This window comes from Camellia sinensis, chromosome 3 (genome assembly GCF_055761805.1).
Source record: "Camellia sinensis isolate YWXY chromosome 3, ASM5576180v1, whole genome shotgun sequence".
NCBI classification, from domain to species: domain Eukaryota; kingdom Viridiplantae; phylum Streptophyta; class Magnoliopsida; order Ericales; family Theaceae; genus Camellia; species Camellia sinensis.
In genome coordinates, this window is record NC_138963.1 from 26,991,916 (window position 1) to 27,008,746 (window position 16,831).

A 16,831-nucleotide genomic window follows, 5' to 3' on the forward strand; every position below is an offset into this window, starting at 1 on the left:
GGAGGAGGAGGTTCCGATCTTGGAAGAGAATGGGAGATCGGGTTCCGATCTTGTGCTCTGTTTGATTTCGGCCATAGAGGAGAGGACAGAGTGAGAATGAGAGGGAGAGGAAGAGTCGTAGAGGAGATGAGAGTGAGAAGAGAGTGAGAAATTCTAGATAGATGTATGGCAAAATAGTGATGCCTCATTAGTGTAAATAAAGAGCCGTTCGGCTCTGTTTGGTTTGTTCAACCAAAAAAAAAAAAAAAAAAGAAATTATTTTTTACAACGGCTCTTTAAACGGCTATTTGCCAAACGGTAATATATTTAATTTCTATAAATTGAAACCTTCCATGCCACTTTTATTTCACACAAATAGTTACATTTAATTTTTCTTTTCTCATCTCTTCTTTGAATCTGATTTCACAACAAACCTCTTAAATTATTTTCTTTTTAGTTTTTCCATCCAATCACTATGGAAGGTTCATCAAAAACAAAAAGAGGAAAATCATTCACCATTGAAGAAGATATGGCAATTTGTAAATCTTGGTGTCACATTTCGGAAGACCCAATTGTTGGCAATTCGCAATCGTATGCTCACTTTTTGGAGAGAATTTACGAAAATTTTTGCCTGCTTCAGAATGATCAGTCCAGAACACAAGTGTCTATTCAATCTCGATGGGGTATAATCATGAAATGTTCTAACAAATTTCGGGGATGTTTAGCTTAAGTTGAAAATCTTCACCCAAGTGGGATTTCTCAAGTTGATATAGTAAGTTTTTATTTTCAATTATTACGTTTGGTTTCTTATTTTCTTATCGTATAAAAATTAAGTAATTAAATAATGTTTCAATTTTTTTTAAACAGATGCTTCAAGCAAAACTGTTATACCATCAAGATGAAAACAAACATTTCGCTTTTGAACATTGTTGGCCAATATTGCAAGACAATATCAGGTGGCAAGATGTAACTCCCACGAATACGGTAAAGTCAAGGATGCATACAGTGTTTACCCCTAATTCAGCCCCTGATTCCCCTATGGAAAACTGCATTTCTCTTGAAGATGACAACAGTCCAACTCTTGGTAACAATCCAACTATTGGTGAGGGCAGTGTCGCTGGAAAGGGTAAAAGGCCGATAGGTAGGAAATCTGCAAAAGAATTATTCTGGAGAAATCAAGTCATTGAAACTGAAGTCCAAAAAATGAGCATACAATTAGAGACATTTAACCAATACCTTGCTGAGAAAGAAAAGAAAAAAGAGGAAAGACAAGAAAAAAGGATTCAAGCACTGCAGGAGATGAAAGAACTTGAGATGAAAAAGCATGAGTTTGAGATGAAAAATGAAGAACACCAAATAATGACTACAGACATTTCTCACTTGGACCCTCAGATGAAAGCGTATTACACAATGCGAAAAAAATGAGATTTTCGCCAAGTGGTCCTCAAATGTGAGCAGCCCAAATTTTTATTTCCCCCTACCTCCTAATGAATAATTACGGGATAATGTATTTTTGAAATTTGTAATATCTTTTATTTTTTGATGTAATTGTTAGTCTTTATTTGCAATGCAATTTTTATTTTGTAATGAAATTTCATGTTGTTTTTTAATTTTATTTTTGAGTATTTTGTACTTCACAATGTAAAAAAAGACATTTTATGAAAATACATTAACTGACATTAAAAGACATTGTAAAATAAAAAGACATTAAATGAAGAACATTTTATTTGAATGAAAAGACATTAACTGGCATTAAATGACATTAAATGACATTAACTGTCATTAAAAAGATAAAATGCAAACTTAATCTACCTCTCCAGCTTGGGACCACAAGTGTTCAATTAGATCATTACGAATTACATTATGGGCTTCAACAGATCTAATCCTTTGTTGATTCAACATAAATTGAGCATACTCCTCATTCGGATCGCGTGACACTTGACAACCCAAATTACTGGTATCAGTCTCAAGTTGTACTGCACTGCGTTCATTTTTTGGAATATCACGCTCGTCTTCAATGATCATGTTGTGCAAAATAATGCACGTCTTCATGATGTAGTGCAGGTCCTCATCACTCCAACCTCTAGCTGGCACGCTAACAATATTAAATCGTGCTTGGAGCACTCCAAATGCCCTTTCGACATTTTTCCGACATGCCTCCTGCATCCTTGCAAATAGTTGTCTCTTTGCGCCTTGAGGTTGAGATATTGTTTTCACAATCGTTGCCCAACGAGGATAGATACCATCAGCAAGACAATACCCCATGGTGTATGCGTGATTATTGATGGTGTAATTTGCAGCAGGGGCACGTCCTCTAGTTAATTCAGCAAATAAAGGCGACCTATCAAGAACAGTAATATCATTTAGAGAGCCAGGTATGCCAAAGAAAGCATGCCAAATCCACAAGTCATAGGAGGTAACTGCCTCGAGTACAACTGTTAGTTTGTGATAGTGTCCAGTATAAGCACCGGCTTGGGCACTTGGACATTTATCCCAACGCCAGTGCATACAATCCAAACTCCCTAACATTCCAGGAAACCCGCGTTGCTCTCCCTCTTGCAATAATCTGGCGACATTTGCTTTATTTGGAGATCTTAAGTAAATGGCTTCATAGGTAGCAACAATTGATCTAGTAAAAAAATTTAAGGCAGCAATTGCAGTACTTTCGCCGATTCTAATGTACTCGTCTACAGCATCAGCAGGCACGCCATATTGGAGGATCCGAAGTGCTGCAGTCATCTTCTGTACACCGGATAATCCAGGAGCACCAGTGGCATCACGGGTTTGGATAAAGTACTCATTCACTTGTTGAATATCGTGTAAGATACTAACAAACAATGACCGCCTCATTCGAAAACGTTTTCGGAAGTATTCTTCTGGATAGACAGGATTATCTGCAAAATAATCTCTATAAATTTGTTCGTCGCCTTTGACCCTCTCACGATTAATGTATCGACGACCACTTGTGAAACCAACACGTCTGGTTTGTTGGTTTAGGCTTAACAAATGTAATCTTTGTTATTGCGCTGTGAATAGTTACATCATGATGATATTATTATCAGATGATGAAGATTCATCAAAATTTCCATTTAATATAGCTTTACTCAAATTGTTCATTGAAGATGGATGGGTGAGTAGGTGAATATGAAATTTGTTGAAAATCTTTTTGGTGGGTACAGAGAGTTTTGAAGATATGAAAATGATAGGTAGATGAATATGAAAATTGTAGAAAACCTTATGTTATATTTATAAAAAAAATTGTGGGTGGGTGAATGATGGATGGTTGTTGGGTGGGTAGATGAATAATAGGTGGTTGTTGGGTGGGTAGATGAACAATGGATGGTTGTTGGGTGGGTGGATGAATAATGGGTGGTTGTTGGGTGGGTGAATGAATAATGTATGGTTGTTGGGTGGGTGGATGTAAGTGAATGAATGCTGGGTTAATAATGAATGGTTGTTGGTAGTTGGTTGTTAGTGGCTAATTGGTGAAAAATTATTTTTTATGTGTAGTTAAAAAAATTTATTAAATATGTAGTGATATGTTTTTTGGTAGGGTGAATTAATAATAAATAAATATATATTTTTTTCCAATTTTTCATTTTTTTTTTATTTTTTCTATTTGTCTAGTTGGGAATAATATAAATATATAATTTTTTTTAACAAATAGGTAAAAAAATGTCACAAAAGACAATAAATAAATAAAAATAAAATCACAAAAAACCTATATCCAAACAACACCTACAAACTTGGAGGAAAAGTTGGTTGAGATTTGTCAAAAATAGCAAATGACCATTGGAGAACCATTGCTATAATTTGACAAAATAACACTATTCATTGCCAAATTATAGCAATAGCAACCCCGATATAGCAACAACCATTGGAGATGATTGAATGTGTGACAAATTAAAAATTGATACATAAATTGTAAAAAAATTATAAAACTTAAATTGAAAGTTTTAATTTTTTTTATTTTCATAATTTACATACAAAAATTTAATTATTTATATTATTTTATATAAATATATTTTTATTAAATTTTTCACATCCCGTGCTAATTTTCACTAGTATATAATTAATAGAAAGAATTTATAAAATAAAAGAGAAAAATCTAAACAAATATACAAGAAAAATAAGATTTACATGTAAATAGAAAATTTGAATTCCTAATTTGCTATTCATATACGACTAATTGGAAACCATTTGAAACTTTTAATATTTTTGACACCTAACCTTACCTAAGAGATTAATTAATAGGTATGGCTTCTGTTCAGTTTGAGATCGGATTGGACCGTACTGTTGGGCTCACGGGAGTCCACCATGGGTCCCGTTTTGATAATCTGAACCGTCAAATGTGTAGAACTCGTTGAGTACTATATGCCTTTAAAAAATCATGTTGATCGAATATCGATAGCTATGTGATCAAAGTAGTTTTTTGTCAATCGTTAATTTATTCGCCGTCCAATTTTTTTTATACGAAACTGATTTGATCATATAACCATCGATATCCGATCAACGTGATTTTTTATAGGCATATAGTACTCGACGAGTTCTACACATTGAACGGTTCAGATTATCAAAACGGGACTCGTGGGGAGCCCTACATGCCCAATAACACGATCCAATCCGATTCTGAACTGGACAGAAGCCATACTCTTAATTAATATATAAAAGGCTAGTGTGCCTTATGACATAATAGCAGTTGAAGCTCTTTGAGTTTTTTTTTTTTCTTTCTTTTTTTTTTCCTGGTAGTCTATTTTGATAATTTAATCTATTTATATTATAAAATTTATTGAGTATATAATTTATAAAAAAAATTAAATGAATCAGACATTCATATCTCAGGATTAGGTCTTAAAAAAGATCAAGTCTAATTAATTTTACAAAAAATTATCAAAATTATGTTAATCGTTTATTTTTTAAAAAACAAATGTGGTCTTCATGTAGAGTTGTAGATATTTAACTAACTTAATTTTTTATATAAATGATTTACTAGACGAATCTTACAATATAAACAATTTAAATAATTAAAATATAACTTCAATATAAGTCTAAACGGATCTGGACATTAGACTATTATGATTTTTTAATTTTTAATATATAAGATATCTTGGGTTAGCTTTTACAGAATAAATTTCTATAGTCCGAACAAGTCTTCTAAAATAAATTTTTCTGGTATTTATGAGCTCAAATGTTGATTAAGGCCAAGTTTGGGATGTTCCAAAAAAGCCAAAAAGCCAAAAAGTTACTCAAAAAGTTAAAAAGTTAACACTATTCACCAAAAGTCAACAATTACGGCTGCACAACTCCCAATTCAAATTTTTCCCTACAAATCAATTTTTACAATTTTTTATTACACATTTTTCAATAAAAATTCAAAAAGTTAACCCAAACATCCATATTTTTAACCTCAATTTTTTAGTCCAAAAAGACAAAAAGTACACTTATTTAGTCTTCCCAAACTTAGCCTAAGAGAATCGAAGAAGGAATAGAGAGAGAAGATGATATTTATGTCTCTTTAATTAAAAATATTTTTAAATTTTAAACTTTGCATATATTTTTTTGGAGAAACATCGCATTCATATCCAGCCTCCGTTTGGCAAGAGCTAAACATGATTTTTTTGGCTATTTTAGCCACAAAAGATAAAATAGGCTATTTTAGCCATAAAAAATAAAATATCACATCCAACTTATACCCATAATCATTACATTTTTCTCTCACAAAAAAGTCAAAAAAGTTAAAAAGCCAAAAAATTCTTCACAAACTAAACTTTTTAGCTCAGACTAAAATAATCAAAAAATTCAAAAAGGCAAAAGGCAAAAGCCAACCCACTTCCCAAACAGAGGCCCAATTAATATTTGTTATTTTCATTTATTTATTTTTCTATAAATTTTATTTACAGTATTTATTTATAAAGCGAGTCCATCCAACGCGCCTAAACAAACGTGTGCAGTTGAATTATTTTCTTACCCTGTTTTTTTGCAAATAATAATAAAAAAAACAAAAATGCTAAAATTCCTAAATATTCTACCAAAAATTTTACTAAATGTCTCACATGAGTCTCACACCCATGTGAAATATTTAATAAAATTTTTGATAGAATATTTAAAATCTCTAGCATTACTCTTTAAAAAAAATTCATCTCTGTATCTCTCTCTCACTACTAGTCTCTCTCTCTCTCAATCAAATTGATCATTATTGATTCACCAATTCTCAAAAAGAACCCTAAAAATCCATGAACCACCACCAACACCACCACCACCACCACCCTCCACCGTCGCCTACGGCGGCGCCACCGCCAGCGTCTCCCAACCTCAACTTGGAAACCAGCAGCCAAGTCCTGAGACAAACGAGCTCGATCTTCTACTCTCATCTCCTCACATTCATCCTCCTCTCCTTCCTCATCCTCACCTTCCGCTCCAACGTCGAGAATGGCACTCACCTCCTCACCTCCTTCATCGACCGCGACCCCTCTCTCAAAACCCTCCTCTCCCGCCTCGACATTTCCGGCACAAAAATCCACTCCCCCTCTTCCTCCTCCTCCTCCGCCGCCGTGAACCTCCGCCGCCACCGCCACCGCCACCGCCACCGCCACCGCCACCGCCGCCCCTTTCTCCACCTCACCCGCGTCGGAACCCTCGACGACGACTTCTTCTCCGGCGACGAAGACAACGACCGCTACCTCTTCGGTTCCCTCCCCAAGTCCCCTCCCAATGGCAGTTTCGTAGTTCTTAGCAACTTCGAATCCAGGTTAGGGTTTTCGAATTTCGTTACTGATAATGGAATTAGGGTTCCTGACATTGTTCGCTCGGGGGTTTCTTTCAAACTCCCCGAGAGTTCATTGCAATCTACTGTAGAATCTATAGAAGATGACAATGATGAGTTGAAGAAAGTGAAAAATTCACTGAAACAAGGTGATGATGAGACCGATAGGTTTGTTGTTTTTCAGTACTTGATCAAGAGCTTGGAACTCCGGAAGCGAGACGCCTCTGCCTTGTTCTTTCTTGTATGTTTCTTGTCTGTAGCATATGGGTATGTAGTTCTAGGTTTTCTAGTTACCTATTCTTGGGTTCTTGGAGTTGTGTTTGTTGTTGTTGTGAATCATTTAATTTCGAGGCGTCGTTCGTGGACCGGGACTATATGGGACGGTTCGAATTTGGGTTTGAAAAGGCTTTCTGGGTTGATTCTTATGAGATGGGCGGTGAGAGATGCGCTTACGCAGCTTCTCGGTCTCTGGTTTTTCGGCGAAATGGAAGATCAGTATTCGTTTTTCAAGATCTTTGTGAGGTTAAAGTTGATGCCTTTCTCAATTATGTCTCCGTGGATTCCCGGATTTGAGAAGGAGACTGCAGGGTTCTTGTTTGCTTGGCTTTTGTTAGACATGATTGTGGAATTTGTTTTTGCTGTCGATTCTTGGGTTGCAATTGTGGATGCAAGGAGGGGTGGCAGAGAGATTGTGAAGGAAGGGTGTTATTTGTTATCGACAATGTTTAAGCCAGCTGTGGTTCTTAAATGTATGGAGTCAGTGCTTTGTGGATCATTTACGAGATGGACTTTGGCTCGATATTTTGGGAAACTGTTTGCGACAGCTTTCCAATCAACCATGGAGGTTTATTTCATGGTGGCTTGGCTTATATTTTACTTTGCTGTGAGGTCTAAGGATGCTACTTCTCTAGGAAGGACATTTGGGCAGAGAGAGTTACAAGGTTTTATCCAGCGCCGTAGATGATACTCAATGGAAACTGATTTGGAGTTTGCTTCGTAGCTTCAATTATGCCAATGGAATGGCGCCGGTAATACTCTGGTGCTCAGTGTATTCATTGCAGTCAATATGGGATTCAGCACTGCCGCTGTTTCCTGATGTTACCAGCAGCATACTTTGTGTACTTCATCACGAGGCAATATAAAACTTGTGTATACTTTCACAGCAATCCCTCATGTATATTTTGTTGCAGTCTTGGTTCGCATGCTGTTCATGCCCTGCAGTATATGTTTTTCTTGGTGATCATAATGCAAGGGAATAGTCATATTTTGTCTCAAAAGTGGTTTTCCTTATGCTGATAATGGAATAGGTTATATAGAAAACCATTGACTCCGTTTCATGTCAGATTGATGACATATATTTTATAAGAACCTATGAGCAAAATGCTTTTTGGTCATTTTTATTTTGTGTGGTTGTACTTTTGACATTCCATTATTGTTAGTTTGGTCATGTGTGGAATATAAGCCCTTCTAGGTGCATTTTTCTCATGCTTTTTGAACTACTTCTGTATTATCTTATGTGACATTTATGGTAGGCACCGCCCTTCTCATTCCATGCGCACAAAAAAGGAAAAAAGGAAATGAAGAAAGAACACTCTACAATGACTCTTGTGCATACAAACACAAGTAAGAAAGGAGAGTTAAAAAAGAGAAAAAACAAAAAAACAAAAAAGTTATGATGGACTGGATAACAATGCTCAGGAAGCACTTATCATTTAAAAATATTCATGGGAGGGGAGCAGCGGGAGCATGTCCTTTTTGTTTTACAGAGTTTATTTGGTGAGGCAAGAATAAGCGCTGTTGGAGCAGAGTTACTTAATTAGTACTTATCAAAATTAAAACAAAAAGAAAATTTGTGAACACTTATAAAAAAACATTTCCAAGAGGGCTCCACTGGAAACTCAAATGATGATATGCAAGCATACTAAGTTATATGTTGTCATATATCTCCAAGAATCTTGGAACTTTTGCTTTTTTGACAATATGAATCATTTAAAAAATAGAGGGATTTGTTTATATATATATATATAATACATGTATATGTATTATCAAACACATTTCCTGATGAGATGATGGTAACAAGTGATGTTATGTTTTGGTTGCTGCAGGCTTACTTCAGATATCAGCTCTATTTCCATTTATTGTATAGTGTACTGTTTTAACAGCTTTATAACTTGTTTCATGTTGGGACAACTTGTTTGTTTGGGGGCATCATGACTGCAATTTAGTTTGCATTAGTATTGCATACGTGTTGCCATAATGCACTTTGATTAGAATGTGCTAAGTAGCTGAGACAAGCATTGTCCCTTTCAAACAAAGAGCCAAACTCTCCAAGTTTTTAAAGGATCTTCTTTTCCTTTCATGCCACAAACACAAGCCAAACCGGAGCAACCTTCCACGCCTTTCTTAATCTACTCTTTGTCCATCCTCTATTCCAAGAGGAAAATAAATCCTGAACCTATCCATGTGTCATCCACTCCACGTGGATAGCTTAGAACACCATACTTCACTCCCAGTCCTCCCGCACAACAGAGCAACATAAATGAAGAGGATTCAAACTTCCCCTCTGCCTTTCTTTACACATATAATGCCAATCCTTGAAGAATTTGTTTTGTCTTTCTTAAATTGTTGATCATCAGAATAGCTTCACGAGCTCTTGTCCAACCAAAGAATGCAACCCTGCCAAGAAAATCCAATTTCTCCTCTACCAACTAACTTTCATATAAAATAAAGTCATCGATAACAATTCACTCCTAGCCCCTCACCACATCAGACAATCGTTTCCTAAAGCATCCCAAGGAAAGCACCCACAGACTCCACCTCCCAATCCCGAATAGCCTTCCAAAAAAATAAAACCCAAACTATACTTGCAGAAGTTGGAGTCCAATACTCTGCTATTGAGCCCTCCTGATTAGTTGTTATTCTAAATAGATCTAGAAAAACGTTCCTCAAAGTTATCTGTCCACACTAGGAATCATACCAAAAATGAACCTTGTGGTCATCACCCACCCTAAAGCAAATAAGAGGGAAGACGTCAATCCTAACCTTCATAATGCTCTTCTAAACACCCACACCATGCTATCCCTAATAACACCTGTAGATTAATACTCCCAGTCAAGCCTATGCTTACCATCAATCACCCTCCTCCAAAGACTCTCCCTTTTTCAAGCTAACCTCCACAACTACTTGCCCAACAATGGAAGGCCTTATTGAACAATTCCATCTTAGGAATTCCAAATCTCCTTTTTCGAAATGTAAGGAATAAGCTCTAATGCACTACACAACCCATGAATTTGGATATAGTTGACTACCCTATCCCCCTTTCCTTTGTATATTTGCATCTCCTAGAATTAAGAAAAGAGTCATTTCATAGCTGCCACCTGTTCCAAAAGGTAGTGCCAGTGCCACACATCTACTCATGTAGATTTGGAGGGAAAATAATGGCTTGGAATTTTCTGGTAATAATTATTTTATAGTTTTAATTGTAAAATTGAAGGGCAAGAGGTAGTGGAGAAGGGGGCTTGAATTGATTTAGGCTTGATTGGTAGGGTTCTTGGTTGTGAATGGTGATGCAAAGACAGTTGGGCAGGAATGTGTTCCCTTGTTGAATGCTGGCCTTTATTGTGCACACGTAAGTGCATGTAAAATTGATTTTTTTTAATGACTTGTGCTAATTAAGGGCAATGATATCTGCTTGTTTATTATAATGTATTCTGTTTTACAAGTGAATCAATGTCAAAGCCCATTTTAACAGTTTTATGCAGCTACCCCAGTGGCTTAGGTTGCATTTTCCCAATAAAGAGAATTAAGTTTGAGTCTTCTTAACCTGCCTAATAAAAAAAAAAAGTTTTAAGCAATTAGTGTGTAATACTTTATCCCATTTCTTATCATCCTAATATAATAGTGGCTGCATCTGATAAGGACCTGAGGTGGGTTTCAAATTATCTCCGGACGATGGCTTTCTGTGAAATGTAGATGAAGTTACGTTAGATAGAAGCTTAAGTCAGTGACTGTTATGGCTAGCAATATTATTCCCGAGCACTCATTTATTTTGCTGCTTGGCACTTGGAAAGCATGTTTTGACACGGACTGTCTTATAGCCAAAGCAATGATTTCCAGAGCAGCTTGTGTTTTCTACGGGAAGCAAACTAATTCCCATGGTAGTGGTTCTGGGTCATGTTTAATCGTCACCTTCAGAAGCAGCCCTGTGGTTGGACTTCAATATGCTTTGGGCTGGTGTCAACTTCAAAAGTGTGTGTTTCTGCAGGTTGGTTGGAAGAGTTGCTTTTGCAGCTTTACTTTATCTTGTTAAACCAGAGTTTTGGCAATGACTATGGAGACGGATTGTTTGAACATAGCTATACCTTTGGTATGAAGATTAGGTTTGTGGGTAGAAATTTGAGAGATTCATTTCTTGCTCTCTTTCTTTCTTACTGCATTTTTTGGGCTCCCTATTGACTGGGGTGAATGTTTTATTATTTTCTGACAGGCAGTCTTTAGTGTAATGTAATTAAGGGGTGTGCCTCCTGGGAAGCTTAGAAGCCAAGATCCACACTCTTAGCACATTGAAAGAGAAAAAAATACTATCAAAATCATAGATTAACAAAAATGAAATATTTGGTTTTAGATTTACGCGTCTTTATATTTTTTGTTGGAAATGTATTTGTGGCAAGATGTCTGTCCCAAGAGAAACCAAATGAAGACTCTGTGAGAGGTAGCTGCACTTAACTAGAGAAGCCTGGTTTTCTATTAAGCTCTTCTTTCTCTTCTCGCTGTCCTCGCTATATGTATGAGCTTTAATCAACACAGTATTCAACATTTGTATTTGTATTCTGTCAGTGTATGTTCATGATAGTTGGAAGAACTGAAAAATGAATGCAAAAAGAATATTATTGTGATCTCAAAACATAGGCTTTTGTTTTTTTCTTTCTTTCTGTTTGTTTGTTTGTTTTATGTTTTTGTTTTTGGTATAATGAGAATGCATTATGGCTTGTATGTCTTCTGGCTGTTGGACAATTCTATTATGGATCTGAAATGCTGTTTGTACATGATGTATTTAGCCGGAATGAATACTTAAACATTTGCTGAAGCTCTGAATTAGGAGAATATGAATGGAGGGAAAGACCAAGAAAAACGCCTATCTGAGAATAGGTAAACTTATACAACAGAACCAAATTTGAAATCTTTATTACCAAAGCATATTCTTTGATGCCCGCCTATCATCTCATATTATGTGTCTCTCATATTATGTGTCCATATTTGCAGACGTACGACAGGTCAACCAGTTGGTCAAGATGTTTTGGATCCTCAATGAGATTAGAGCACATTGCTGGACTCGGAGAATCTCCAGAAGATAGGTGTGAAATGGAAGACAATATTGCAAAGAATATTTGCCAAGAGATAGCAACTTTGCCCTTTAGCCCCGATCTGCCCTTTAACGGACTGGTATTACACAATGTTTTCTTCCTTGATCACTTGGTTGTAGAATGTAGATTTACTCTCCTAATTTTTTTGTTTTGCTTTTCTGTGGTCCAGATGAATGCCACCGGTGTATTTCTCATTATGTTGGATCTTGTCAAGGCTTCTCGTGTTTGTATATTATTCCTTTTTTTTTTTTTTTTTTTAAAAAAAAAAAAAACAGCAGAACCCAGAAAACAAAACTAGAAAAGAGGGATGGCGCCTTACATGTGCATTAGTTGGTTGTGTTGCACATGGTCATGCCATTTTTAACTTGTGTATTTATTTTTAATTTTATTTGTTCACGTGAAATCACTTATCACAGCACTTATCTATCTTTATATATTTTTAATTTCAGATTTTTTTATTTTATGAATCAATTGATTCTTATAAGTCTTATAAAATTTTATTTTATAAAATTTTCGGGTTTGTTTTTCCATTTATTATTCTCATAACATAATAGTTACGATTCTGTCATGCTTGTCTTTAATTGGGCAATATATAATTGATTGATACTCTTTTTATTTCTAAAATTGTCCACTTTATTTTCCTAGGAGATAAAACAATCATGAAGATTAAGGGCTGGTTTGGCATCATGAAAAAAGATAAAAAATCAGAAAATTGTTAAAAAAATCAAAAAGTTATTATTATACACAAAAAAAAAAAAAAAAATTTACAAAAAAAGTACAAGTCAAAAGGTGTATTGAAGTGATGTGTTGTCTGCAGTATTGTTGGTACACATTAGACAGCTGGATGCACTTCTCATGATACACAGAACAATGCTGTTCGGCTTGTGGGGGTTTATCACAGGTCTCATTTTGATAATCTGAACCGTTTAATATGTAGAACTCGTCGAGTACTATGTGCTTGTAAAAAATTACGTTGATCGGATATCGATAACTATATGATCAAATCGGTTTTGTATAAAAAAATAGACGGTGCACAAAGTAACGGTTGACAAAAAATTAGTCCGATCAGATAGTTATCGATATCCGATTAATGTGATTTTTTACAAACATATAGTACTTGATGAGTTCTACACATTTAACGGTTCTAATTATCAAAACGGCACTCGTAGTGAGCCCCCACAGGCCGAACAGCACTGTCCAGTCCAAACAGCACCGTAGGCAATCTGGTCCTATCCATCTTGCTGCCCACTGTATGGATGACGGTATCATCACTGTCAGTATGCATTTATATATTTGGGGGTAATTTGGTAATTTTGTTATTTGTTACAATATTTTAATACACATTTTTTTCGTAAAAAGTTAAAAAGTTATTCCAAACATACATATTTTTTTTCTTTATTTTTTTTATCAAAAAATCAAAAAGTACACTTATTTAGCACACCCCAAACAAAATAGACATTTGAAATTCTAAAATTAAGCTAGAACATCACAAGAAGGGATGCACATGTGAATACATAAAATACTTTACATACCATTGAAAAAGTTATTAAAAAAGTCAAAAAACCTATAATTTATATCAAAAAGGCAAAGATTCTCTTTTCTCTCTATTTTTTGCACATCTTTTCGTAAAAAATCAAAAAGTCACTCTAAACATACTAATTTTTTTACCTCATATTTTAACTAAAAAATTAAAAAATTACTAAAATAGCCTCTTTCCAAACGAAACCTAATTATGGAGATAAAAAAAAATCTATGTCTTCATAATTAGACTGTTCATACTCTATAAAATCTTTTGAAAATTATTTATTGCAACAATATCAAAAAATTTGTGACAAAATATTTTATCTATTATTGCATAAATTTTGTCCGTAATTGTTGTACTCAAAGAAAGCTATTTCGAGTCCACTTTCTCCAACTCATGAGGTTAGCCAAGGGCTGTTATCAAGAAGTTATTTGATAAGTCGTACCTATTACGTGGGAGGAAATATGAGAAAAATTAAGCCTTATACATTTGGAAGATTACGCCACACAAGATATATAGGTCCTGTTTGGTAGGATTTATTTTTAACTTATTTTAATTTTTAGTTTAATTTAAATTATTTTAATGTGTTTGGTTCAGCTTAACAATATAGTTTATAGTTTTTTGTAAGTCAAAAATCAACTTATTCTTTGAGTGGGGAGGAGAAGCTTAATTTATAAGTAAAAAATTAGTTTATGTTCACAGCTATAAGCTATAAGCTGTTAGGCTCTAAGTTGTAATCACTTTCCCACAGCTCTACCAAACGGGGCTATACTGGATCTACTAAAATTAAGGATATTGAGAAGAAAAATTAATCCAATCCATCATTTTATGTATCCGACAGTACACATCATATCAAGATATACATATTGATTTTTTGACATTTCGATAAAAGATACACCTTAAGGGTGTTTTGAAAAGTTGGTAAAAAGTTAGCTTTTAACTTTTTATCAAACTTTTTAGCTTTTTTGAAAAGTGATTTGGGAAGTTAGTAACAAGATGACTTTTGATTTTTTAGTTTAATATTTGTTTATGGTGTCACATCACATTAAAATGACCAAAATACCTTTATCCAACTTAGTAAATTTACTTTTTTACCCATATGTGTGTTTTAACATGGAGGGTAGTTATGTAATTTCACAACTTTGAGTTTTTATTACTTCCCAAATGGTTTTGTTGCGTTTATATGGCTTTTTTTCTCATTTTGCAAAACGCAGCTTTTTACTCCTCTTCCCAAATGACCACTTAGTATATGTGTATTGGTTGGTTCGTGATACGGATTGGTTTATAGCAGATTCACAACCTAATTCATAGTCGCAATAGATTTAGGTGCCATAAAACTTTTCGTGACTCGCATTTTGAATTTTTTTTGAAAAATTTACAAACATGTTACGTAGTTTTCGATATTGTCCCAGTATTGCTATATTGCGACCGATACCACTGATTTGTCTCACAATCTCTGCCATTTAAAACTGTACGGGAGCCAAATATCCGACGTTACCCGTACTCCCAGTGCCCAACCTGCGCTCCGCTTCGATCAACCTGAGAATTCAATGAGGGTGAGCTACCCGGCGGTATGTTGCTGGAAAACCCCTCCGACGATCAAGTTAGTACACTCAGAGAGAGAGAGAGAGAGAGAGAGAGAGAAGGAAGGAGAAAAAGTGGTAGGTGAGCTCTGCTTTGAGGATGTTCCAGACCTGAGTTTGAGGGCGCAGCTTCGTTTATATAACTTCTGCAGGCGCTTCTGCGCCATTCACCTTTGAACGCGTGGACCTGCTTTCCTGTAACGACTCCAAAATGCGTGTCACAATTATCTTTATTTAATTATGCGATAATACAAATTAATTTGAAAATATCTGATGAGGCTACAACTTCGGGACTGAAATTGACAACCATAATGAGTTCAGAAACCGAAATTGGGTACATGGATATGCTAATGGGAATTTTTAGAGCCATTTGGGACGTTTAATTGAAAACTGATTTCGTCTGATTCGCTAATTTTAACAGGTTGGAATTAAATAATTGAATAGGAATTAAAGCTTAATACACATTAGTATAATTTAATTTAGTGTAATTAAGATTATAAGATGATGAGATGAATTTAATCCCAATTAGGTAATATAATATTAAAGCCTAAAATATGTATAATCAAAAGGACTAGTGTGTTGCCATAAATTAAATATAGACTAAGAGAGAGAGTGCTTGGTTGCCTTAGTCATCTTTTTTCACATACTCACAGACCCACGTAAAGAGAGAGAATGAGAGGAAGAGTGAGTTAAGCTCATAGAAGAGAAATTGGAAAGGAAGAAGAAGAGGAACCTTAAGAAACCTGAAATTTTGGTCTTGAAGCATCAATTAAGGTAAGAAATTATTCCAAATTCTTGATATTGAAGCTCCATTACACATCATCTTCCAAGATATGAGTTTAAATGAATTGAATTTGTCCTTAAATAAGAGATTTGCTCATGTAATTAAGAGCTTAGGACATACATGTTTGCAAATGAGTAGAATTGTTCAAATTAACTCTTAATCTCTACATGCATGGCATATTTTTTATTCTATACTTGTTCTCCTACACGATTCATGGAGTTTAAGGAGAAATTAAGCATGAATTAGAGCTTGGGTTCAAGAAAATGGATGTTTCATGAAATTGAGTTTCAAAAATGAAAACATGGGTTTAATTTGATATTTAGAGCTTTATAAGAATTCAAACAAAAATTTGATTTAGGTTCATAAAATTAGATGTAGTCAAATTAAGCCTTAATTGAGAATTAATTAAATTCAATTGAAATTGAGTTAGGCTCAAGATTATGGAAATAAATGTGAAGATTAATTATTTGGGCCTTGATTTGCTTGAAAATGGAGTTGAAATTGCAAAATGTGCATATTTATGAGTTTCTGATTCAGTAATTTAAACATGACTGAATAATTGTAATTTAATGTGTATGAGCCTAATTTAGGCTTGATTGTGTAATTAGTGAACTTAATAAGGATTGGTTTATGATTAGATTATTTATATTTAATTAGTTTGGTTAATACATGGCTAAACATGATTTAGTTAGAGATTAAAGGAAATTAATAATCTAATTAATTCTTAATTCTAGTCATCCATTTTTAAAAGCTTAAGTGAACTAAATATGTTAAAGATGATTGTGTATCGTGCTATGCATATTTGTGATTGTAGGAGTCAAGGACTGCTTGACCAAC

The 16,831-nt window shown here is 34.7% G+C and overlaps 1 protein-coding gene and 1 long non-coding RNA gene across 2 annotated transcripts; both read left to right on the top strand.

Moving 5' to 3' along the window:
* Positions 1-6,212: 6,212 nt before the first annotated feature.
* Positions 6,213-7,706, top strand: LOC114261705 (uncharacterized). The gene has a single exon (XM_028202002.2). The coding sequence runs from the start codon at positions 6,213-6,215 to the stop codon at positions 7,704-7,706; it is 1,494 nt and encodes a 497-aa protein (XP_028057803.2).
* Positions 7,707-10,278: 2,572 nt separating this feature from the next.
* On the top strand, positions 10,279-12,566 carry LOC145822412 (uncharacterized). Its single transcript, XR_014363644.1, has 3 exons — positions 10,279-11,890; positions 12,005-12,184; positions 12,275-12,566. It is a non-coding gene; the product is annotated as an uncharacterized LOC145822412 (long non-coding RNA).
* Positions 12,567-16,831: the final 4,265 nt, after the last annotated feature.

What these genes read in the sequence shown, in the direction of transcription:
- LOC114261705 (XM_028202002.2), top strand. Translation starts at nt 6,213, where the DNA reads ATGAACCACCACCAACACCACCACCACCACCACCCTCCACCGTCGCCT.